This window comes from Polyodon spathula, chromosome 12 (genome assembly GCF_017654505.1).
Source record: "Polyodon spathula isolate WHYD16114869_AA chromosome 12, ASM1765450v1, whole genome shotgun sequence".
Classification (NCBI taxonomy): Eukaryota; Metazoa; Chordata; class Actinopteri; order Acipenseriformes; family Polyodontidae; genus Polyodon; species Polyodon spathula.
This window is the reverse complement of record NC_054545.1, coordinates 5,133,534-5,161,260: the sequence shown is the minus strand read 5'-3', so window position 1 is coordinate 5,161,260 and position 27,727 is coordinate 5,133,534. Positions and strand designations below refer to the sequence as shown.

Here is a 27,727-nt window from a genome sequence, read left to right as displayed (position 1 = left end):
AATTTGCCACTGTCATTTTGTATTTTACTGTGGATTCCATTCCTCCCATTCTGGAGTCATTAGCGCCTTAAGCTTTGTTTTCCCTGGGTTTTCAGAAAGGATCAGCCTGTGTAAGCTTCGTTTTCCCTGGGAGTTCTGAAAAGGTGTGTTTTTTTCTTTTAGTTTTATGTTTGGATTTCACATCGGTTTTTGCATTTTAATCTATTTTGATAGAAACGTGCTTGTAAGATATTTCACTTTGGTAGATGCTCAGTTATTCAGCCCTTTCCTAAGCTCCTTGACTGTGTCAATTCTTGTTTCACTTCTTATTTTATTTGAGCTGTTTACACCTGGCAAACAGAATCATTCTCCTTTTGATGTCTTAGAATATTCCTTTTAGAAAACTGTAGCCTAGCTTCTTGCATCTAAAATTTAATTAGGGTTATTATCGATTAGCACATAGGTCAGTGGTAAGAAGTAGGCTTGACACATTTGAGTCCTGCCTGAAGTGTTTGCTCTTGTTTTCTTTGCTTTATTCTGCAAACATGGGTTTGTGTTCAACAAAACTGATTCCTGCTTTTCACATGGTTTTGATAAGGTGATGACTTGTATCCTGAATATTTCAGTGTAACTTGGATAAGTCCCAGAACTTTCCATCCATTAAGGGATATAGATGGATTAAAAACTAAGCTCCCATTCTTAGTGAAGCGTAAATTAAATCCAACTTGATACAGATTGTCAGAATGAGATGTATATAGTTTGTCCAGTAGCTGTATAATCCGATCCTGCTGTGTTAGACTGTACAGGGTTAAAAACCTGTGCTGTTGGTTGTTTATCAAAATGTTATAGAAAACAAGTGCTTTGGGGTCTTTAGACATATAAAACTCCCCATCTACATCTCTTGTGCGTTTCGCACATGGGCTTTCTGAAATAGAATGGCATTTAATACTTATCTGAAGTTAATGTTTGATTTTAAAGCAGAACTTCAACATGCTTTTATTGCATTCCCAGGTTCTCTGCAGTGCCCTCTAGTGGCAACTGAAGGTTGTTATACTTACCTTCTCTCCAGCACTGTTTCAGGATATAAAAAAAAAAATAATAATTGTTCTCCCCACAAGTCTAGTAGTTGCAGCAGCACTCCATTTGTATTGCGAGTTAAAATTACACCAGTGAAGTTGTTTAGGTAAAGTGAAGTTGGCATTTACTGTAGCAAGAAAAGTTGGATAAGAAAAATATCAAAATAAAGAGAGTTGTAGATTCCTGTTAGAGAAGCATCTGTTCTTTTTATTCTTCTTTTTAGCACATTCCAACAGAAAGATTTAACATTACCTTTACCTTTATCGTCGAATAAAATGCAAAACTTTCAGTCGAGTAAAACGGCCATGTGGATTTGGCTAAAAAAAATGTAAACATCTGCTTGAAATCTAACCATAATATCAACCTAGCACTGAAAACTAACAATCATTTAACCCTGCCACATGCGTTCATCTAAAATTTACTGTAACCTTTAGCAGCAAGAGAAACCACAGAGGAAACAACTTTTCCAGCTCTGTATACATTACGAAGAAAATAAGCTGTGGCTAAAATAACCCCTTTATTCAAAAATTAATTGCCGGGGTTGAACGTTTTTATGGGTTTCATCTGGAGTTCAAAAGGTGTCTTTCAACATGGGGGAAACTCTTAAGGGTTTGCATTCTTCTGATTATTGTTACATGAACAGAGAGCAAGGATTCAATAGGAGGCAGCCCAGCGGACTCAGTCTCGCCTTGGAGCCAAAAGGTCTGGTTTGCAAATGTTCAAGATCCCAAAGCATCTGTTCATGTTTGTGTTATGTATTAATTTACAGTCAAATCTAATTATAATAACTGGTCAACAGACCATGTGAAACTTATTTTTACAGGTGTAATAGGCAGTTTTGTGCGATTCTGTCCTGTTAGTCAGATGAGATGAGGTTAAGTGCTCTAAAACCACTTTCGCTTGCGGTGTGCATGGTTTCTGGTTCACACCCAGCCTCCTCCCTGTTACATAGGCTTATAGTGGTTTCCAAATCCTCATGATTTAATTTGGGGAATATATAATGGTTACAACAGTTATAGATACATGGTCCTTTGTACAAGGTCTTACATTTTCAGTCATTTAACAGAGAACCTAAATGAGACAAAATACAGCATCTTGTTCCCATGAGTTCCTTGAAGATTTGTATGCACACTGAAGTATGAACAGTTTTGCAACAATTCCATTAGACACGCATTTTACTTAACATGCTCCCACTTTGAAAGTCACAAACTTCTCCCTGGTGGATCTATTATTTTATTTTCAGGAGAGAGTTTTTCCAACTGTTGGGTCCAAGATGCTAACACAGTGCTGTACCAAAGTTTGATTTGACTTGTAAGAAAATAGCATCTCGGTATATTGAGTGAATAAGCAGATGCATTAGTCTTTTAAATAAGCAGATGTCAAACCTGGTGTCCTGTTTGGAACTCCCTCAAGAATCATCACGTCCATTATGGTGAAAGGGTTTTGTTGGAGGCAAGCCAATATCGCTCAGGCAAAAGCCTGTATAAATCTCTTTGAAAAGATTATTAGCAAAATGGATGTTTATTCAAGATCCTCTACTTATTTAAGGGGTGCTGAAACAAAATAAATATATTACTTAAGAGTCTGTGTCCTGGGCTTTGAGGTTCACCGACTTCCTAAGCAAGTTCATAAGAGATCAACAGCTTTGCATGTGTGACAACACTCTGATGAACGGACCAGATTGCTTTCAGGATTAATAGTTCTACCAGAAGCCATCCATAAGAAATGGTTCAATCTCTGCCAGTGGTTTAAGGGAGCTACTGTACAAAGTATGAGGTCACTTTCCAATTGCTTGACTTCTGTTTACCACCTGTCTTCACCCCAGCTCTCCACTGTGAATAGGGAGGGATAAGGTTAGATCCCGACCAGGTTAACCAGCACTCGTGCAGGATTTCACTCACTAAAATAATGTTAATGCGCTGAACTGGTTTCGCCTTTGCATTGTGTCTGCACTGATGCAGGATGTACCATCCAGTTTAAAATGTTGTTTTTACTGGGATCATACATGCCCATTTGTACATTGCTTTCAGCACTACTAAAATAACGGTACTTGGCCCAAGCACTTTTGACAGTCTAAGCACTCTTTTTGTATGACCCGTATAAGTTGTTTATAAAATGTTCAGCACTCATTGGGAAGGGCATTAAAAAATATGGTTGAAAGATTGCATGTTACAGTTTTAAACTGGTTCATTGACTGTTTTGAGGAGAGACTTGCTTTCTAATAGAACATAAGTAATGTTCTATTCTCTAATTTAACAGCAATGCAAGACTTTGTGTATAGCCTCAATAAACAACAGATGCAATAAATAACAGACGATGAGGTGTGAATGAGTATTATGAAGCTGCTGATAGTTACATGCATGACTTCACATTTGTTGTAATTACTGTAAATCAGATTTGGTTAATTAATTTCTAGTAGGTATATTCAGACTTGCCCATTTTAAATCTTTGCAGAAAAGGGAGAAGTATGTTCTTTAGCAGGTCAGGTTTGACCTAAGCGTTTTGGAACCAGTGTGCTTACAGTATTCTAGAAGCCTGGGTGTGCAGATGTATGAGGACCTGTCTTGAACCGTTGCTGAAGTGTTGTATTCTTTCACTTCCCAGACCCAATGTGTGTGGAGGACGTTGCTGCACGGGATGGGCCATAGCTCCCGGCACGAATCGATGCATAAAACGTAAGTACCTGAAAACCCTAGAAACACAAGCACCTCTTAGGTACATGCTCCAGGCAGATTTTGTTTTTAAATAATAGTAAAAAATAAAATTACAGTAAATCACTAATCCTGTTGCTTCTGTAATGTATCTCTGAGCCAATAAAATTTAAAAAAAAAAGAAATCTGGCTGGACCACTGGTACTGGTACCCATGTATAAATGACGTGTTGCAGAATGAGCATCCGTAACAAGGGCTTCTGAGGCGGGATACTGAAATAACTTATGAAGCCCGTTTTAGTCTGTCATAACTGCTATGTGAAGTTAAACTTTGTGACATCACAGCTGCCTGCCACTACATGCCAAAGTGCCAAAACAGTAGTGATAATTCTTTGCAAATGGGAAAATAAAGAGCTCGTTTTTTGACGTTGCATGACTGTGTGGGAAACTTAAAACAAGCTGTTGTAGAGTGCGAGGGAAATGTGCCGTGTTAATGGAAAAGGGAATTCCAGTGCAAAGCAGGGCAGACCCAAGCCGGTGAGGATTTCTGTTGACCTTAATCTTGCCTGTGTTTCTTTTATCAAATCCAAATCCGCTTATTTATAGCCTGGGGCGATTTGAATAAGGTCAAGTGCCGACTAATTTGACCAAGACAAGATTCACTTTCAGCTGGTTTCATTTAATCATTGTGTATTTATCTGGCCATTCAATGGATACAATTAAAAATAATAATGTGCCCCCCCCAGTGGTCCAGTTTGCTGATTTCCATGGGATTTTATTGAAACCTTTATCAAACTGCTTATAAAAGCATATTAAAGTGTAATAAAGCATATGCAAGCATTGTAAAGCCCAGAAAGGCATGCTAAATTATATAAAAAAAACTGGAAAACAATGGGAAAAGCTTGAGAACACTGCAAAAATACCTTGCACATTTACCAGGGTAAACTTTTATAATGGAAAGTCCACATTTAAGATTCCTTTAACAAACAGAGGCTGAATCATTGACAGAGGGGTGTTTTTCGGAATAGGTGCATTGCACAGCAATACGTTGTGCCGCCCAGTTGAGAAATAAGTGCAGTTGTGTTCACTTCTAACACTAGTGTCAAAATACCCACGAAACATCATTGATAAACAACACTGTGGTATGAATGACCCCAATCCAGTTTAATCCAGTTTAATCCAGCATTAAAGAGCCCCCCCCCCAAACTGGGGTAATTAAACAACAGAGCTGCAGAAATACAGTACAGTGGTGCAGAGGTTTACATTTAAACAATCAAGTACTGTATACAATCAGACATTTTTTCTTATGGTAGTTATTTATTCACTTGCATGTACTAGCCATTATACTATCATTAGCTTACACATAAATTGTAATTCCCTTCAGAAAGCAATTTTGTAAATCTGTGCAAATCAGGATTAAGTGTAAAGGATACGTGTTCATCATGGCCTATTGTTAGTTTCATAATCAGCCTGTCTAATGAATTGTGCCTTGGCGTGCCCATTTGAGTTTTTTATTTTTTTTAAGATATTTAGAAACTCCCTGTAATACAAAGAGACACTATTCTTGTTTTCTTATCTCTTTTGAGTTTAGAGCTACTTAGAAAATGATGCAGGATGAGATGGCAGATTGCAGTTCGTTTCCGGATATAATTTATTATCGCTCCACCTTCTTACTTCTTTATGTTATTAAATCAGAAGCCTTTGGTATACATAAAGGCAATGCTGTGTCTGGGATTTTTTAATTTACTGTCCAGATGCTAGGATTGCAGGACAATGGATTTGTAAAGTCATACCCTATTAGTTTAGTGCATCAGAGCATGTCTTAATTAAAAAATAAAAAACAGATATAATAGTACATTTTAATGCATGGTAGCATATCTCTAGCATTTCATAACAAAAGAAGAAACTGATATCATAGTACATAAGGGTAGTTACTTTTGTGACACAGTCAGTATCAAGGAAGCAGGATTTGAGCCACTTTGGGATCTTTGCAGCTGTTAAATTGTGTGCACGTGCCCTGCAATTACATTTCTAGGTTAATAATACTTTTAAATGCCTGTGTTGACATGAATTAGACTGTTTTCAACGTAGTCCTGGTTTGTGTTGTTTTAGATCCCAGTCCAACGTCTTTCAGAACAGATAATTTGTTTGGCAAAATGTAGGCATTCTTTTCCATTATTTTCCCCTGTTGCAGCCAGTAAACAGATTGGGTTCAATGTAAAGATAAGACCAGCATTTGCAATAAGGTAGCAGGCTGCTGCCACTGATGCAGAACAAAGGTAAAAAACTGTTGAAGATACTTGGAAATGTTATTTAAAAAAATGTAGGTTAAAAACATTGAATGGCAGAAGGTATATATATATATATATAGATATATATATATATATATATATATATATATATATATATATATATATATAAAGAATTTGTCATTGGTGATGTCGAGACATTTTGGTTTCAAGGGGGTTCTGGAAAGAATGCAACAAACAAACTGCGGTTTAAAGTTAATTGTACAATCTGACGTGTAAAAGGGTGAACCTTTACAGCTTGCAGCGCAGTAGCGCAAAAAGTTTTAGTGGAGCATTCCCAGCCTCTCCTGCGTTCCAAATAAACTATTAAAGTGGCTCAATGCAAATAGTTTTTTTTTAAGTTTGATTACAAAGATAATGAAACATAGAAAATAAATATTTTTATTTAGTGTTTTGGGGACCCTGTATATGATTAACACTTCACAGCTGGAGCCAGACTCCTGTCTTTGTAGTAGTTCAAGATTTCCTGTAGTATAGCCCTGCTAGCTCAAACATGTAATGACAGAAAAGTATCCGTTCTTGAAATGTGGACATCAACCAGTCTTCAACATACCAGTGCTTTTATTAGCTAATAAAAAAGTCTTGTGTTGTGTGAAGGCTTTGAACTGAGGGGCCAATTCATTTCTGTATCCTAAGGATATTTGGGCAGTGCTAATCGGAGGTGTACTTATTTTAGGAACTATAGCTCATGTAGCTAATTCCCAGTTCGCTTTCTGATGAACTTTCAGGATGGCTCGAGTCATACTAACTTTTCCTGAGGAAGCCAAATTCTCGCATCAGTATATCTAATGAGCTGCCAGCATTATCTTTATTATGTATTTGTGTCTGTTAGCACTGACATTTTGTTTAAAGAACAAACTGGAAAGGTAACGGTTAATTTATATTGAAAGGCTTAAACTATTTCTCCTGCTCACATGATGTGAATGCAGGAGTTCTTACTGTGCAAGATTAAACAGGCTAGTCTTGTTTTAGCAGTTGTTTTCCCATAGTAGCTTCAACATATATACGATTTGCTTTGCAGGGCAATGCGTTCTAAATGAAGCATGGTTACCCACAATTACAATGTAAACTAAACCCTTTGTTAGTTTTTGTAATAAACGTTGTTTACTGCAGTGGCTCTCAAACTGGGGGCGTTCGAAGGTTTAGGTTTAAAAAAAATAAAAAAATAAAAAAAGTTAATTATTACAGCGCGCGTCTTAACCTAGGCTATACCGTATAACAGTCAGATACTTTATTTAGGCTTTATTGGCTGTTTTGATTGGATCGCCAATAATGCTTCCACCAATCAGAGGGTTGCATACAGTAGTCGTAGTGATCCTGCCCTCTGTGAGACTGGAATACAGAAAATATATGGTATAAAAGTTTACTGGTTCTTAAAATGAAGGGCCATATAAGAATGATAAACACTGTATCTGATTAGAAGGCCTTCTTTGTTGTTCTCCAAGTTACAGTGGTAAGCTTCAAATTTCGTGGCACTATAGCAACTGGCCTGTTTGGATGTATTTACAATAGCACAGCTTTTTTTTTTTCTAAAATGCCCCTTCAAACAGAACAGATTTATCCCAATAAGAACTGAATTCATGGAGTTTGAACATAGAGGTTTTTTTTTTTTTTTAAATCCTGGCGGGACCTCAAGTTCTTATCTTAGCGCCGTTTAAAGTTTTTAAAGTACTGGTGGGACTTTAAAGACCCATTTACCAAAACATGTGTTCAAAATATTGCGTTTTTAATTGTGACTTCATTTCACATTCTTCAGCTTTACCAACTTAATTCAGGACTGAAAGGATTATTAACCAAAATCCTTTTGGTAACATTATCACCACTTCAATGAAACAAGTCGACACATTTTGTTGACTAAAGGCATTTGGCAAATTTCTGTGTACTTTTTCAAGTTGTTTTTAAGAAGACTGCAGTGAAGGTTTAAGTTGATCAGTTAAGTAGATGGCAGTGAAACTACACTGTAACAATAAGCACAGTTACTGTACCTTATTACTATAGAGATATCCGATCACAGTTACAATGAAGCTTTAGTCCAATCGTTGGACACAGTATTCTAGTTTTAACATATTTTAAATGTTCAAGATATTTCAGTTGCTTCCAAGTGAATATTAGGATTTGTGCTTCCTGTTGTTGTTGATTTAAACTTCTTGGCACCAACTGTGCTTGTGTCAGGTCAGGCATTTTCATGACATCGTTATTATTGTTATTATTGGGTGTTTCCAAAGATGAGCCGCTGATTTTGTGGTGTTCTCTGTATAATCTCTAAATAAATAAGCCTAGAAATAAGACTGAATCTTCTTTGCAACGGCAACTGTGACAAACGACAAAATAAATAAATAATAGTATACTACTACCAAATATTATACATTCTATATTTTATATTTATTAGAATGAACTTGTGGGGCATTTTGACAGTTCTGGGGTGGAACCCAATACAAGGATATAACAAAGTGTTTATATTAGCAGGCAGATACTGTTAACTGAAACCCCCTAAAAAACAGAAAATTTAGAACAATGTATATATAATATATATATATATATATATATATATATATATGCGAAATATATAGAATATATATATATATATATATTCCTCAGTCTTGAGGAGGAAACTTTGAGAGTAATCGATCAAAGGCTATTTTCATTGGCAAACGTTTGCTGGTGGTTTTTCAGCAGGCTTGACACCTGGAACAAGTAAGGGACTTGCACAGACTCACATAATGCCTCAGGTAAATATTGAGCTGGGATTCCTGGCTCCTGATCCTTTATTATTATTATTATTATTATTATTATTATTATTATTATTATTATTATTATTATTATAGCACAAAGTCTGCCACACTGCACTAATAAACATTTCCATGTAATTGATTTAATCTAGTGTGTGTTTTCTTTTTTTTATGCCAAATGTAATCACTTGCAGGTACTTGATTGAAATAATGTCAAGTAACGTATAACGCGGTATAGGAGGCTGATCCTTAAACAGTTGCTTTTCTTGCAGACCTCTAGTTCTTTTCAGTTGGACTTTTTGGACAGGTTTGACAATAAAACTGCAGCCTTTCTGACACCCTGGAAGTGAGCAGTAATTACGAATACCTGTATGTACTCTTTACTCAGCATGTCCTGTATTTAGGGCAATACCAACAGCATATTGGGCTTAATGTATGCAGCACCAATAATGCCTGATATAGGGGTGATATCATGGTATAGGGGTGTTGTAAGCTTGCTGCACAACTTGACTTTCAGAAGTTACTGAGAACATATAAATGAAATGGAGAAAGAGATTGACTTTTTGTAAAATCACATTGCAATGTAATGTGCAGTGTGAGGAAAATGTTAAAAAACATTGAAAAAGTGAACACAATATATTGGTATGAAGTTAGTAAGACATAAAAGTTAGCAATAATGCAAATGTGTTGGGCTCACTCTCGAAAAAGGGGCTGAAATAACTTGGCAGATGTAGATACTGCTTGAAGAAAAAAGTTTAGAGCAGCCTGGAATGACGAGGAGTGATAATATAGTGTAGCCTGATTTAATAGTAACATGTGCTAGTTATCATGGGGATTCTAAGATTCCAGAGCTGTATAATCGATCATGTTTGGCACTTGCTAGTACTCTTAAAGAACTGAAAGTTGCACAGCCAAAATAAATAAAATAGGACATCTATATATCTATACGTTATGCTTTCTTTTATTAGTATTATTTTTAGGAAACACAGGAAGGAAATTGGCTTACTTGTATAAAATAATACTATCTTTTTTTAATATAAATTGGTACATTCATTCAGTTATATGGTACTGCTTAAATACTACCACCATAAAGAATGTAAAGTTTGTTTGCTGGACATTCATTTTTGAGAAAATAATGTGGCTCCGCCTTCTAATTTCAAAACAGAATGATCAGCAATTTCACTACAATATGACCCAAACAATATGAAGCATATTGCAATGTGGTGTAGGACAGTTAAGCTATGTTTTAATTACAGTTCTATTACCCACACTGCTTTGTAATTTAGACCCCACAATCCAGCACAACAAGCATGCTGTTATATGTTCAGCTAAATGAAGAAAGGCAACAATTAACATGGTATCTGATGTCAGCACTTCTGACTTGATTCACCCTGTAGCAGACCACTAGAAATAAGATTGCAGGCTATAAAAAAACAGATCAAAGATCCCTTATATGAAAGGAAGTACAGTATTTCTCAAGCTTTCTTAGACAGCCTCATATCAAGTTGAATAAAGTTGCTTTTTGATTGCATTCCAGCTTTCTTTGGCCTGCTGGGCTGCTTAGGGCCCCCTTCCAACCTTAAAATACCTTTTTCATGCATCAAGTCTGCTTCAGCTTCCAAAAGAAAATCTTACCCTGTTTCAGAATTCTTTCTTAATTTGATCATATTCATACTGTTATTGGAAAAAGATTTAAACCTTCCACTTTGGAGACACCATTCGTAATCTTGTACTGTATGTTTAGGTTTACATGCCAAATGCGCTGCCAAGTTCTTTGTTACAATTTCTTAAATTAGGGTAACGTCATATGCAGAACATATTAAGAAGTAGCTTGATGTGATATCTGTGAACCACATGGAACTAAAGAGGGAGCTGCTTCTAATCTAAACCCATGGCTTCCCTCGTGAACACTCTAGTTGTGTTTACTGGTGCATGAAGGTTAGAATAGTCTTCGGCTATGTTGTTCACTATACTGCAACTACCTGGACAGTTGTGGTTTGTTTCCTGGCTCTCTCGAGATACAAAATCTAATGACCACTGAAGCGGCCTGTACACCCCCAAGCCATTGGTGTAGCAAGGCCAGGATCACAGGACCCTGGAGAACAGCTAAGAGCACAAGCGGTTAGTAGTTCAGAGATATAACTCAACCTGACATTTGAGAGAGCTTTATAGGCCATTGGAGGGACCTTGTAATCAATACAAGACCGTAGCAGGAGCCAATGTAATCGAGCTAAGGCTGAGGTAATGGGTTGGATACGCCCAGTGTGGGTTATGATCCCTGAAGCTGTTTTTTAAACCAGCTGTAATCTGTCAGGGATACAGACAGTTCAACCGGCATATAGAACAACATATTGAAAACCGGCAACAGACGACTCAGATCGCTTCCAATTGTGACATCAAGTAGCTGGCGATCACTGTTGTATGATAGTGAATATATTCGTCAGGGGAAGCAAACCTGTTCATGATATTTCCAGTCAAAATTGTGAAAAGCGGTACTTTTAGAACAGAGTCTTATATGCCATGCTTGTGTTATTTTAAAAATAATGTCAAAAGTTTCTTCTGCTATGATGGTTTTCCCTTTGCGTCAGTTGAATTCTAAGAGGTTGACACCTGTGTTTAAAACATTACTCAAGACATTCACAGTTATGAACATATCCATGTCATATTTGATTTACTCTACCAAAATGACGTGTGGTTTAACATATGGAGGTGATTTTTAATCGCTCGCTAATGTTCTGAGTGTAAATATTTGAAACTCCCATAGTTTTCGGTTTTACCTAACGCAGAAATATTTTTTTTATAAAAAGGTCTGTGACAGGATAGCCAAGAGGACAGAGACTCGGAGACAGTAAAACTGCAGTTAAAGAGCCGCTGCGCTGTTTTAATCAACAAAAATAAATCAAAAAGTCAAACAAAACACGGCTCACAGAGCCAAAAATAAAAGGTCAAACAAAAACTGTTCAGGCTGGGCAGAGCCTTCACTGAACTTTGTAACGCAACACAGAAACACTCACCCAAAACACCTCCAACAAACAAAGGAATTTCCCCCTTTTTTATAGCATGTGGCTGGAGCCTAATTATCAATTACTCAATTAGCTCCAGCCACATTCTCACATGTATTTTGGCAGGGTTAGGAAATTAACCCCATCCCTGCCAACCACCACCAAATCACCACACAACAATATTTACAGACAGGGCCCTGCCCTGCCACAATGTCATTAAACAGCAATATGAGACACCAGGTATAGATTGCACAATGAGGTTGATTGTTCCATGACCTGCAAATAACACATTTCCACATTGAACACTTTTCTTTATCTCCATAGGTCCAATTCTGATAAACTTGTGACATGTCATGCTGTATGTCATTTCATCTCTAAAGGTCTAATACGTGGAAGTTGTTTTGAAAAGTATTTACTGGATTCAAAGCATTCGTGTTTTGGTGAATTGTTACTGTACATAAACCAAAAGATACTCCTTACGGAAATGCGCTGTACTCTACTTGGTTAAAGCATAAGAAAGTCTAGGTCATAATAGTGAAAGCATGACAAAGCGCTTTCTGAGCAGTTAATGCATGTTGTGTCAATGTGTCAAAAGACATTTAAGAAAACAGCCAAACAGCACAAGTAAGTAAAGCAGACTTTTATGAAAGTAATTTTAGCTGAGCGCTGTACCCAAGAACATCGTTGTTTGTGAATAGCTATATTATATATAATATATATATATATATATGATATAGATATATATATATATATATATATACCACATATACATACACATATATCATATATATAATATATATATATATATATATAGATATATATATATAAATATAGATATAATATATATATATATATCTATATATATATATATATATATATATATAAACTTTAATATTATATCATAAGCCATAAAATAAATCATATTATACATTTTGTCAGATATTAAAGTTCAATTTTTAATTTTATTCTATTAGAATCTCAAATTTTATGGAGGAAAATATGTATTCCTGGTTACTCAAAAGCACAGCAGACTACTGGCAAACAAGTTATGCAATAGCAAAAATACATTTGTTCTGCAAGCTGTTTTCTAGTTTTGAAAATGTTTAGTAAAGGTATTTAGGGATTGTTACCAGCATTCTTAAACTGGGACTTCATTGTAATGCCATGCTCCTTCTCAATGAAGCAATTAAACTATATTTTCTATCGCAATGGTTCTAACATGGTCTCTTCAGCTAGGAAAATGAAAATAGAGATTTTGTAAAAAACAAATATTTTGCATAAAAGGTATTCTGTTGGACAAGTGCTTCAATCATGCATCTTTCCTTGCTGAAACATTCCCCAACTGGACCTGAAGCTTCTTCAGTTTCAGTCAGTCATTGATTACAGATATTTTACACCTGGACTCTACTTGGATGTAATTGGGCAATGCTGCAGAATGATATTACAAAGAATAAAATGTACAAAGCATCTATTGAAGAGAATGTTATATCTGTGACGCGCCGCAGGAAGCAGTTGAATTGAAATCGGAGAGATGTAAAGCAGAATGAGGCTATTATGAAAGTGAAACGGGATACGCAATTCTAAATTCAGTAGAATGGGATAGGCAATTCTAAATTCAGTAGAATGGGATAGGCAATTCTAAATTCAGTAGAATGGGATAGGCAATTCTAAATTCAGTAGAATGGGATAGGCAATTCTAAATTCAGTAGAATGGGATAGGCAATTCTAAATTCGGTGGAAAAAAGTGTCAGAAGCCTGTGGCACACCACAATAATATTCTTAATATCAATTCAGTAAAATATTCATTGCTTACACACCCAGATTTTGCATTAATCCTAATCTGGACTCGCAGAATAGAATGTAAAAATGTATCTGAAATGCAGTTTGAAAAAACTAAGTGGATGATGTTTAAACACAGGTTTGAGCTTAATAAGGCTCTTGGGTAGTCAAACATAAAGCATGTTAAAAAGAAAGGCAAGCAGATACTGTAGCATATTCCACAGTGGGACCTGACACAGAACCCATCGTATTGAAGAATTTCCATACCTGTGGAAGCGAGTTAAAAAAACTCTCAACCCAGGCAAAACATACTTAGAACAATGTAGAGTTTAGAACAAAAGTCAAGTGTTCCCTGTTGAACTGCATTAATTAAAGCAGAAGAGCAGCCAGAGGTTGTCCTCTGCCAAGGGGAAATGACTTTTCTAGATTAGCCAGTTTCTTGCTATAAATGTTGATTTAGTTATTTGGAAATTAAATGGATGGGTGTGTGAGCCCAAGATGCTTTCATTGGTGATGGTTTCCATTTTATAAGGGCTTGTAATGCCACAGTTCATGGTCTGCCTTAATGTGTAATGCAGGCTTTGGGGAGCTTGTTAAGGAAGTTTTACAGGGCTTGCAAACTAGTGTGACGTGCAGCTGTCCCTGATTTGTTCAGGACTGTTAACCTGAAATGAAAGACCTCTCTCCCAACCACAGGCCACCTTGTTTTGAGAGCAGCACATCCATCCTGGAATATAACATGTCTTTGATCATCAGGGTTATCTTCTGTTTCTTTCCTGCCTGCCTCTCCTGCCTTTTTATAGTCAAAAGGGACCCCTGTGATTTCAACTAGCCCCATGGATGGGCATCGTCCGGGCTTTCAAACTGCAGCGAAATGTGTTGTTTGGTCTAAATTCATTACTGTAGGTAAAAACTGGAAAGCTGCAATGTAATGTATTACTTGCAAGTTGTAGTGTAGTTTGTATAAATGAATCTTGCTAAAGGAAACAGACATCAGAAAGTCTCCTGGAAAGCCCTGCTGCACTGGTAGGCTAAGATCTGTAAAGCTGCTCCAATACAGGTTCAAGCTCTGGTTATTATAATGTTGTAATTATGTCTTGACTAGCAAACATCGCCTACTGACTGCAATGCACTGCTATTAAACTCACGTCATATCCTATAGACAAGATAGGTCTGTTAATTGAATGTTATTGTTATGCCGTACCAGATGTTTTTATTGTTCCTCCTAACGTCTTCCAAAAGAGGAAGCTCAGCTGTTTTTATCATAAAGTTGTATTATAAACTCATCTCTTGGAATAGAAGCCGACAATGAAATGATGGATTGCAAGCATGCATAAAGAGACTTGGAAGAATATGTGCACTCTACTCGCTTGTATTTCACACAGTACTGTGGGTGCCAAAAAAAAAAAAAAAAAAAAACACAGCCACAATGGCTGGAAACGTTGCAGGTAGAAGTAAATATTTTAGCTGCAACAGGAAGAAAAACAAAAAGAAGTAAGTTTATTTCTGCTACTGTAAATGTTCAGCATCTGTGACAATAAAAAATAAGAGCTGGGTAAATGCCACTGCTGGGGCAAACCAGGACTGTTAGTTTTAACACAGAAAGATGTGACCTGATTTATAGTGTATTAGGATTACATGAAAGGCTTCCCAGGGTGTCATCTAGAAGATATATTAATTGAAAAAGCCTTCTGGGAGAAGGACTTACTTTTAAGAGCATCTCATTGCACGGGGCAGCAGGCAATTGGCAAACAAGGTTGCTGTTTTACAATCAGACACCAAATGGAAGTACTGTAAACACAACATCCAGGAGCATTTAATTAAAATAGAATACATTTATAATTGTAGCTGACCATGTATAAACCTATATGTATGGTTTTAATTCAAGGTCGGCACTGGTACCCGAAAATCCGGGTTTTAAATTATCCGACCCGACCCGAGCCAGGTCTCTTTTTACTAACGATTATTAATTTGAGAAGCGTGGGTCTGGCTGGCTGGCATAATAGAGACAAAGTTAAAATAACTTTGCATTAAGCTTTTTCTCAACTGACAGGGTATCAATGTTTTACACAAAACAATAACACACAGCGGCAAGTTTACCTCAGTAATAGTAACTATGGCGACTTTTCTTCTCAGGAACTAAATCAGAAAGAAATCAAAACATCCTGTTGGGTTTATGATAGATGAAAATGTACATTTTGTACCTACAGAAGAAAAGGCTCATTTTAAACCCAACTATTTCTACCAACTCAATTATTTATCAGTTCCATCTGGCCAAATGGCACTCTGGTATAAATCATTGTTATAACGTAAATATCCGGTTATGGACATCGAGCTACAGTAGTAAATGCCTAAACGTTTAATAAAAGAGCAATCTGTTGTAATTTAATGGGGTCATTTTCTTTGATTTCCAGCTGATTGCAACCCACCTTGCCAGAACAGGGGCTCCTGCAGCCGACCCCAGACCTGTGTTTGTCGCTCTGGGTTCCAGGGCTTCAGGTGTGAAGAGAGGGCCCCCGAGCAGGTGTATGTCCTAGATGGCTCATCCAGGGTCTATCAGCCTGTCCGTCCCGCTACACCCTTATCAGACAGGAGAAAAACAGGAAATACCCAGAAAAGGAACGACACAGGGAGTCAAACTGAAAGCGCTACCCAGGCTTCTAGACAACGACCTGTGTCCACAGGCCAAGGGCCTTCCACGTAAGTAGATTACAAGTTTTTTTTCCTGGGAACAAACAGTCTTAGTTTTAATTGCGTTTTCAACCAAAGGAAAAAAAAATCAGTTGAAAGGTCTGTTTTTTATAACAGTGTGGAGAAAATTGGACTGGAATCATACAAAACATCATCTGACCTTGGAAAATTGCTTTGCTTGGAGGTTACAAAGAAACATACTGTAAGCACCGAATAGAGAGGCTTAAGTCACAGGTATTAAACACAGAAATTACAGTGGACGACTCAGAACAACCCCCCGTCTGAACTCTGAACACAAGGGTATTTATTCTTTAGTTGATCCAAATGTAACCAACTTAGGGCCTGGATGGTTAAAAAACAAAGACTTTATCCCTCTGAAGGCTTGATTTTAACCCAGGAGGTCTTTGTTTTTAATCTCATACTGGCATATTCCTTCCTCTGGTGAGGCATATGTAATATTCAACGTCTATAGACTAATTACTTGAAACAAAGAAGGAAACACTGAGAGTTTGTCTCAGTTGACATCAATTGGAAACAATGTCAATCCAACATAGTATACGTTCCCTTGAGTCAAAGCCTCAAAGTTGATAGGCATGTTCTTACTGGTAAATGAAAATGCACTGCTGCCTATCTGGTGTCTGTTGCGAGTTTCTGTAATACTGGGCTGAAGTTTCTTTGGTTTTATTCAGGTGGTATGTTTTGAAGTGTATGAAGCTACGGATGAATTCTGAGCAGCCACCCCCTGTATAATTACTCCAGCAGCCTTTTCCATTGTCGATAGGGTATGCAATTCATGTTGATGTTGATGTTGATGTTGATTCCTCTGCAAGTTTTTGACATCAATAAGACCATTGGCCTTTGAGTTTGCTCAAGTCAGCTTTTAATATAACAGTGTTGGCTCTGAAAGATACAGTGAACAAGTTGTGGGAGTCAGCTGTGTTTTGATTAGACCGGCCAAGACCCGCACATACAAGCAGGGTGTCAGGCATTTCCTATGAACATCCTCAGGATGCAGGCCCTTTGCCCTCTCACTTCTGACAGTTCTTGCCACTTTTACGCAGAGATAAGCTGATGAAGTGCATCCTGGGAGGAGCAGGAGATGAGGTCATGGAGACCTGGTGAGGAAGATGGCTCACAGCTGCAGGGCCTCTGCTTCTCACTGGCAATCATTAACCACCCTGTTAAGTGGTTGTGATGGCCCTGTGGCAGGCTCTACTGCACACTAGGAGGGGTATGGGGGGTGGAGGGAAAACCCTGGCTGTTCTGAGACGAGATGTTACCAAAAATTTAAATATTTGTTTAACAAAAGAGTTTTGCAGGGAGTGGCTTTTAACCTTTATGATCCTTTTTCTCCCTGGTTGACCTCCCTGCTGTTTCCGGAAGAGGTGTGCGCAGTTATCCCTGCAGAACATTTTTTATGAGAAGAGACAGTGATGTAATGCATACAGTTATATGTCTTCCTATGAGATCAGGATTGTTTTATTTTTGAAAGCCATGCAGCAACACAGCACCTGTGTTATGAGTTTAAATGGGAATGTACAGCTAGGGGTTATGGGCTGTGAGTGATGACCTGAGTTAAGTCTCCATGCTAATTTTGTTTTAGCCAGATCAACTTTCTTCCACTTTGTGGACACGTCTAGGTTGAGTTAGCAGTGGTTAAAGTCAAAGCCCAAAATCTTCTAATCCAAAAGGTGTGTTATTGACAAATTCAGTTATATTCTTGGTGGGCTTATACTTTTACCCATGCATCTCCTAGAAGATATCTAATGCATGAATTGGATCTTATCTTTTTAAATTGTACTTACATTGAATTGGTACCTGGAATCAATAAATTAACTACTGCTTTACAGAGCCTATCAAGAAGCTACTTGCTCTTGTATCGTAACATTGAGACATTGTTTTATTACACGTTACCAGTTGATAACAATTCTAAATTGCAAGAAGATCCACATGTTGTGATTTTCATTGCTTTTGATCTCACAGAAGTAAGCTGGGTACTTCAATTTGGACTAACACAGATAACTGAGACAATTCTGGTAAATATTTTTCTTATATGACAATTAAACTAGTATTTTTAATGCCAAACCCCAATTACAATATCCTGACTCATACGGCACACAGCAGCAGAGCACATGTCTTTTCCAGTAACAGTACAATGTCAGAAGTGGTTAAAGAAATGTTAAACACAAAACCACATCGAATGTGTCTGCCTTCTAGCGAGTCATGGGTACTGTTGTAATGGGGTTGGACAGCAGATGCTGTTTATCTATAGAATCTGTAAATAATTACACAGAACCCTTTGGAAATATGCACAGAACAAGACAACACTAAAACATGTAGAGCAGTGCTTTAATTTTTGTCGAAATCTTGTATGATTCATTGCTTTTCTTATTGAATGGGATGTTCTATAATTGGTCCGATAAATTAAGCAAATATCCTTGGAGTGTTTGAGGAAACTGACAGGGGAAGCTGCAGAAACAGCACAATGTCTCAAATATCAGGGGCTAATTCCAGAGACTGGCTCCTCCATCACCAGAAGTGCAGGAGCAATGTGAGGTCAGTGGGGAACTTGAATAGAGTGCCAAGCCCAAATTAACAAGTAAGTGGCTGAGCAGATTAGAAGGATCCTGCTGCTTTATAACCCATCTCAAAGCTTCAGTTAATCCAGACCTTAAACAGAAAAAATAAGAGTAAATGTCCTGAATGCTTTTAGGAACAGCGTTTTGTTCCGCTGGAATCGCAGGTCCTGATTTTGAGATTTCTGTTCAAAGTACATGGCTGAGCTGTGCCACTACAATAATACCTTGGTGGCCAGTGACTTTTTTCCTAAGCATAGCCAGCTTCAGAGGCCTTGTGTCAGTTCCAGTGGACATCCTACACATCTTGCTTCCTGTTGTACTGTTTGGTGGGGCTCAATCGAATTGGTTCAGAATCCTGCAGTTGACAATGACTGACCTGTAATCAGAATCCATGTTCCATTTAATTCCCCAGTTCTCAGCTCTCGCCAGTTGGCCACTATCTCAATATTCTTTTACCATGGTGCAGTATAGCAGGGTACATACAGGAGGAGATGCAAATCCCTATTTTTGTTATAATGGGAAAACCAGTAGGCCTCTTTTTAGGGGAGGTGGGAAAAGCAGAGCTTGAGATAATAACCCTGGCCAGTGAAGCCAGCACGAGCTGCTTAACAAGAAGCAGACATTGATGAGAAGCGGCTGTGGGTGAATTCACAGCTGCTACAGGACATCCTCTGTAGGCAGGTGTTATTACCAGACACTGGGGTCTGAGGGAGCCCTGCAATGGGAAAACTTGCAAGCGATGATCAACCTGGCACTACATAATGTGGCAATTGGAAATGAAAAATAGATACCAACTAGCATAGTATACTTACAGTTAGGAGAAAACTTGGTCTCTTGTATGTGAAATAATAAAAAATGCAGCAGAATGGACAAAACATGTGCGCTTATTGAGTATGAGTTTCAAAGCTTCACAGTGTTTTGGCTCTCTGCATGTGTCCTGACTCGCAGGGTTGTGTGTTGATGTGGTGGATCACAGACAGGGTTAAGGATGTGCTCGTGAACATTGAACTCGCTGTGTCGAAACACTGAAAAATAAATATACATATCCCCAGACCCTTCAGTCATTCGCAGTGTTGAAAGGTTCTTCCTTGTGTTTGAGAAATTCCCATCCCCACAGTCCCTCACCGGCATGTGGCTTTTTATTGGGGTCAGGAACGCCCCGATTACTCAGATTAGGTCTCAGGAGAACGCTTGTTTTCTTGAATTAAGAATCTTATACTTCATTCCGTGATCTACATGGCAGAAACTAAAACTCCTATATTTACCAATCAGAATTCATTTTACTTTCCCACAAATTCAGTATTAAGTCTCTCTGCTGTGTTCTAACCTGCACTGTCAAACAACTAAAGCCTTTTTAAAGAATTTGGAATGGGTTGACCAAGGTCAGCTGGGCAGTCTTTCCTGAAGCTATAGTAAAAGCTATAGCTGTGATTTTCCCCATACTGTGCTAGTCCTGATATTAAGAACTATTCTTAATTAAGTAATACACACCAGTGGAATACAATACAGTAAAAACACCCATTAGGGTTAAACTGGAAATTAGCAACTAATGTAAGGATTATTCCTGAATGCAAGAAAGAATAATCTAGCATTACCAAAGTCTTGTAGCTTAACAGTATCAAAGCATCAACCATCTTCAAAGAGTATTATGGTACATCATTAGAGATGGACCCTGTTAACTCCTATTACAATCACAGACTGTTGGAAAAGGAGGGTTGGAAATTGGTGCAAAAAGCAGTTTGAATGTCTACAATGACTCTAAAGCCCCCAACACTTTGATGTAAGAGTTACACCGGAGTGTACATGTAATGCAATGAGTAATAACTATGATTCAGCACACCATACATTATTCATTTGCTAAGAGTTGTAACATGAGGGTCGCAGAAAGTGCTTTTTAAATACACGTCCTGCCAGTTATTATTTCAAACAATAAATCAAAAGGAATTGATATCAAACTAAGCTATAAGCTCCTTTTAATATAAATAAGCACAAGAGGTCAGAGGAGTGGAACAGAACCAAGCATTGGAGTTGCTTTTTGAAAAATGCCCAGCAGGGTTTATGGAACAGTGGAACAAACTTTTGTATTACTTTTCGACCCTTGACATTTCTCTCTGTCTGACTGTGGCAGAGCAAAGCTCTGCCCTTTTTAAATTGGCAGGGATGGGGTTAATTTCCCCTACCTTCCAAACTGTTATCCTCCTCATTCTAAAACAAATTATATTTTAGAAACGCGTTTTCATGTTTGGGAAGTATTCAATGTTAGTGCACGAAAGCGTGTGGTTTGAGGTGCAAAAAAAAACCAGAACTTCAAGATTCTACTTTTTATTTACAGTAACATAAACAGATACCTGGTATTCAGACAGCACCATTTGACAGCCCCCCTTTTAAAATATGTTTGTGTAAGTATCAAGCAGCTTGGATGGGTTGTTGGCGGGGCGGGGGGGGGGGGGGGGGGGGGGGGGAGCAGGGGCTGGGGTGAAGAGAAACATAAATATAGTGAAGTTGGTTATGTTTGGTTTATAAGGGTGTGTTTATTTTTTATTTGGACACAGTTTTGCAGAAGGAATGGAAGGACCAAACAATCATTTTATATGCACAATATAATTTAATATGTTTTGCTAGGATTGAAGAATCTTGCATTTTACAGCATGTGGAAATGTAGCAACATTGCTACAATGCCATTACACCTTTCTGTAGGAATGGGTGTTTTGCAACCAAAAAACCTAGTACAGTATGGATTGACACCATTGTAATTAGTTAATACAAGTTTGCTGCAAAAGTCATTGTTTTTCTTACATGGGTTTTTTTCTTATCTAAAAACTTTTGAATTAGGCCTACAGTGATGCAATAATAAATCAGAGGGTTTTGAGTAGCTGAGCAAACATGAGAGAGGGCTGCAAAACGGTGAAAATCCACTTGGTTATCTTTTCTACATAACAGGCATGCACTATTTGGAGCAGTATTTAACTTTAAGTACAGAAATAAAGTATTGTGCTCTGGAGGATATGTAATAAAAATAGTAACAAACCGAAGTTTTCAAATCCCTAGTGATGGAGTAGACGATGATGTCATCTCCAGTAACGAGGACCGGGGGCAGAGATGGAAGTCAAAGAAAAACAAATTCCGAGCAGAATCTCGGATGCACTGTTTCACTTAAGGGCTATCACCCAGGCTAAAACCTTGAGGTCATTTATAAAGAAATTGGATGCCAATCTGTCGAAATGGAGCAGTAAAAAAGGAAGGTGACAAGTTATTCTGTAGACTTAATGTTTTGTTTTACAATATAGTTGCATGGCATAATGCATTTTTATTTTAAAAGGGAGGGAGGGGTGGTGTTGGCAGCATCAAAACAGTCAGTCTTTGCACTGAAAATGACTGAATCTGTTTAATTGTGCACCTAAATTAAATCAGGGGAGGTCTGATGATGTTAATGATTTACACCTTGAAGGAACAAAGGGAGAACAAGCACAAGAATGGGGTCCCTGTTGCAGAATGGAGCTTTTCTTTGATTGTTAACATGAGAGCAGAGCATCACATCCCTCTGCCTGTCTGAAAGCTTAGCTGCCCCCGGTCCTCCTGCTACCCTAATCAGGGCAATGTATCAGGAGGCAACAGTGCAACAAGACATGAATCAGGAGGCAGCAGTGCAACAAGACATGAATCAGGAGGCAGCAGTGCAACAAGACATGAATCAGGAGGCAGCAGTGCAACAAGACATGACTCCTGATGCCGCTGAAGAGAGAGGAAGCTGCACACTAGGGACTTGAAGAAATAAATCTGGAACTGTGATATATAGCCGGCTTCCCATATGGTATACATGTTGTGCATTTAAGGCAGTGCTTTCCCCTTATAATAACCATATTGCTTCAGTAAACAATCATTAAAAACAAAAAAAAAAAAACCACAAAGACACAAAGTTAAAAAACAAGTAATGTACCAACGCAGGTGGGTGTGTGTGGTGTGTGTGTGTGTGTGTGTGTGTGTGTGTGTGTGTGTGTGTGTGTGTGTGTGTGTGGTTGTGTGTGTGTGTGTGTGTGTGTGTGTACGTGTGTGTGTACACACCACGCCACACACTTGTGTGTGTGTGTGTGTGTGTGTGTGTGTGTGTGGGTGTGTGTGTGTGTGTGTGTGTGTGTGTGTGTGTGTGTGTGTGTGTGTGTGTGTGTGTGTGTGTGTGTGTGTGTGTGTGTGTGTGTGTGTGTGTGTGTGTGTGTGTGTGCGTGTGTGTGTGTGTGTGTGTGTGTGTGTTGTGTGTGTGTGTGTGTGTGTGTGTGTGTGTGTGTGTGTGTGTGTGTGTGTGTGTGTGTGTGTGCGTGTGTGTGTGTGGTGTGTGTGTGTGTGTGTGTGTGTGTGTGTGTGTGTGTACTAGTAATGTGGCAAAAACACATCATGGCTAATGGGCAAGTTGTGAGTGAGGGATAAGTAGTAACCCTACCACTGGCCATCATAGAGATTGCAAATCGGTTTATGGGCATGAAGCTGGCAGTGTTGGCAGGAGGAAGAGCTCAGGAGGACTTATATAGGAGCACTAATAAGGAGGAAGGGAGAATGGAGCGAGACAGTGTCAGTTTTGAGGAATGTGAGGGAATTTAGGTGAGAAAACAGAGGTGCTTAAGGAGTAGACAGTAAAATTTAAGGGAACTTAATACTGAAGACTCCATTTTGCAAAAAATGTGAAGAGAAGCAGCAGAAAAAAACAAAACAAGACTGAGCTTAAAGGGACCGTAGCCAAAGCTGTACCATGTGGTTCAAATTAAACCTGTTGAGCTTGGGGGAATTGAAGAGATAGACGAAGAAAATGACTACAACCAATTTTGACTACCTTCAAAAAAAGGCTGTGGTATTGGACTCCAAAAGACATTTCTCTCCCAGCAGGGTTCAGTAAATGAAAGGTTTCTAACAGCTAAGCCTCAGACAGAATGGCTTTGCTCTCTAACTGTTCCTACCCTTGCACTCCAGCGCTGTGTCAAACCCAATTACTGTCCCCTCTACTTGGAGGTGTGAGGAAGGCTACGACCTCTGAGAATCTCGCTGCTATTGCAGTGATTAAAAGCTCCAATTTAAACATATTTTGGAAAAGACCATACGAACTAGATGTTCCTTCAGGCCACTGGGTGGAGAAGTCTCCAGTGATCATTTGGAGATTAGCTTGGTATCTAAAATGTGTTGCTTATAAATAAAGCATTAGCACATGAGTAATTGCAATTATAGATTAACACTGGATCCAGTCCAGTCTTAGACTGGATTTAGATGGAGTTAAAGCAACCCCAGGTCAAGGCTGTGACCTTCAAACCCACAGGTTGGTGTCCTGCAGAACTAGCATCTGTGTGTGTGTGTGTGTGTGTGTGTGTGTGTCTACATATATATATATATATATATATATATATATATATATATATATATATATATATATATATATATAAAGCTCAAAGAGCCAGCTGCCTGTATATCTCCTTTCTTGGATCAAGAAATCAATCAAAATGTAAATGTATAGCCCAGGGCAAAGAGTAATACTGGAACAACAGCACAATCTCTTTTTACATACCTCTTCAGGCCTTTGGGACTTTCATCTAACCACAGAAACCACAGCCTTCGGAGAGTGGGCTGCTGCCATTAAAAACAACTTAGATACAAATTATACAACCAAAGGTCTCCAACACTTTTAGTCAAAGCACTGCTCTGTGGTTTTCAGGGACAAAGCGAAGTGTACTGTTTCATTAAAGGACTGTGAAGATGGGTGCACTTATCAATTGCATGTGTGGCCCACGAGTTCAGTTTGTTGGCATGTAATGCACTGTAACTTAATCTGGCCTTTGGGATATGGATGTTTATAATAGAGTACAGAGTTGTAATACAGAAACCCACGATCCACAATTATACCTCGCCTGCCTACTAGTGCAATCAGATCAAAATGAAAACCGTCCATTTAAAACATGGTATGAAAGGACTGAACCATTACCATCAACATCCGAGGGGTGAAACTTTATACTTACTATACTCTTTGCAAACCTGTTTGCATACTCTCTTGCCAAACAATAACAAATCACAAGTACTTGTTGTATTATATATCAGACTAAAGGATGGCTTCTTAAATTCTGACACTAAGGAGATTGTGTTGGAAGTCCCTGGGCAGCTGAGATTGCGATTGACATTAGTGTGACAGAGAGGGTTTGATTGCCATTGCAATACAATTATTTCTAAAATGTAAAATTCTCCTGCTTTAATAAGACTAACAATAATAATTAGGTGTGCTTTATAGAGATAACAGCATGGATCCTAGATTGAGAACCCAGACGCTGTCTCTGTGTTTGCTTTGTGACACTCTGAAATCAGCAAGAGGAAGCCCATCTGCAGAAATGAACAATTAGTGATGCAGTAATAACGCTATCTAACACAATAGCGAAATCATTGTTTCAGGCTGTTTGGCACATGCAAATGGACATTTTAGCAATCTCTCAATCTTTGGAAATAATGCATTAATCAAATAACATTGCAGCATATTAATGCTGGGCACACTCCTTAGCACTTGCATTGAGAGCATCTCCAGTGTATTAAACAAAGCTGACAAATGCATGCCAACCAGTGTGCCAATGAGGCTGGCAGTTCTACAGTTCTGGCCAGATGTTTTCCATGTGTAAATGTAAATTCATTTTTAGTTTTACCATCATGAGCGCAGATGAGTTGCATGGGAGTTATCCAGTTACCTGGTCATTTGTTTCTAACTGTAGCTGCCTTCATTCATTGCAAGCCTTCCTTACAATGTTGAATTCAGACTCATAAATGCTTGAATGCATTAGCCCCTAATTCGCAGTCACCACAGTCGAACTGCAACATCATTTTACTTGTCTGTGATGCAAACCTATTTTTTAACATACTAGGGTCCCCAAATATCTAAAGCCAAACTCCATACATTTAGTTAATGTATGTTAAAAAATACTTTTAGTGAAACAGATTTGTACACAAAAGAAACACATGGAGATTACAGCTGTCAGAAGAACATTGTGTGGGCTACAGCCATGCCTCAGGTGTGTACAACATGAAGAAAGTTTCTCATAATAATCAGGAAGGTCACAAAGTGAAGCTTTTGTCCTGTATCTCTGTAATTATTAAGGATACGACCAGACATGGTGACTAGTCTTGTGGCCTAATCTAGTTAAAAAAAAAATTAAAAAATCAATAAAAACAAATGTTAATGGCTTTTCAACTGCTGATCACATTTCCTGTTAGTGTTCTTGTCTGGTCTTCACTTGCCTAATAAAACCAGGCTCCAGGAAAGCTGGAATGAGCAAACACAGTCATCGCCTATGCCTTTGGTCTTTTATTTATTCCATGTGGAACCTTGAGAATATTACTATATCATTAATGAGGACAATAATGGTTCTTTACTTATAAATCCTTTAACTAAAACAAAGTCAGATGCTGCCATGAATTATAAATCCTGTCACCTAGTGTTAGAAAATAATTGCCTACATGGCATTTTCAACAAGAGATGTAATGTTTTCCCATCTGGTTTAGAAGCAGCGCAACATCTCATAATGATTACCAGGAATACCACAGTGATTATGTGAAGGCTGGGGCACACAAAACAACAGATTTTAAGCCCATCATTTTTCTGACAGACCACTGCTGATTTAAATGATGCTTACCACACTGTAATTTTGTGGTTTGCGCTTTTGATGTTACCAAAATGTAAAAGTTTGTTTCAGGTTATCGATAAACACACTGAAGCCTGGTGCAATGGTGTACTCAAACATCATCTTGGTCCAAGTGAGAAAAATAAATAAATGTGTGACTTTACAACAGTGCCTTTAAATGAAGCAGATGTCCCTGTTGTGGTTTCACTCATTTTCTGGGTCTGTTTTTTTTGTCATGTGACACTTTACCAATTTGCCTCACTCTTCAGAAGATCTTGGTAGACCACAAAACTGGTAGCCCGATTTGTTATTTTGTATAACCCATTTGCATTCTTACACTTCTCATTGCACAGCTGTGACAAAAGTTTCACGTCACCCTATAGAATTAACTCATTTTACTTTATAAAGTTGAACGAAACCTGCTGAATAATGTTATGATAATATAGTGAATTACAATAATGCTTTGTAGTTTTCCATGTACTTAATGTAATACTGACAAAAATTAAAAAATGTGACATCGAAAAGGTCAGGGTTGCAAATCGTTTTGAAAATTGGTGCTGAAGTGTTTTGAAAGTTACGCACAAGAGAGTCTGCTGGTTAAATCATCAATCCCCCAAAAATATTTCACATGGTACGCGAAAAACGTAACCACATCCCTTTGCATGCTGATAAATACTTTGCATCACCATGGTGGAAAGTGCATTTTTGTTCTTTCCTGAGGTTTCACAGAACTTACACTGTCACATTAGAAAACTGCAATCAAACTGCATCACCATTTCTCTTTCTAAAAATGAATAAATACAGCCACTGCCATCAAGACAGAGCAGCAACTACACTGACAGCCAAATAGTCCACGACAGCAAGAAAAATAAACCTATTTGAAATACAGACTTAAGCTAGGGAAAAACTAGCTCACAGAAATGTCATGCTGGTTCCATTTCTAATCATTACTCTCACAGTCACTACAACTAATGTAATCATTACTCACCACCTGAGCGTCGCATATACATTTTGGGGTTTTTTTTTGGCTACAAAACCAGCAGTAAAAAAATAAAACATTAATAATAATTAAGCTTGGAAATTATGTGTCAACCAATCGCACCAGATTACATGCAAGTCCAAACTTATGAAGCCGCAATTTTGCAAACCAATGGTATGCACAGTGCGTAACGTACATATAACTGCAGTAGTCAGTGGTCATGTACGTAGTCCAGCATCAGTGAGAACCTATCAGCATCTATGGTTGCTGAGAAAAAAAAATTAAACATGTCTACTGGTGCCAGGATTTAACGTTGCTG

At 38.1% G+C, this 27,727-nt stretch overlaps 1 protein-coding gene across 3 annotated transcripts in view; it reads left to right on the top strand.

Annotated features, from left to right (window-relative positions):
- LOC121323906 (latent-transforming growth factor beta-binding protein 2-like) overlaps positions 1-27,727 on the top strand; it is a 93,974-nt gene that overhangs the window by 2,282 nt on the left and 63,965 nt on the right. For all 3 annotated transcript variants that reach the window (XM_041265233.1, XM_041265234.1, XM_041265232.1), the window contains exons 2-3: positions 3,661-3,731; positions 15,940-16,225. In XM_041265233.1, the coding sequence (XP_041121167.1) occupies positions 3,661-3,731; positions 15,940-16,225 (357 nt within the window). The remainder of the gene's footprint in view (positions 1-3,660; positions 3,732-15,939; positions 16,226-27,727) is intronic.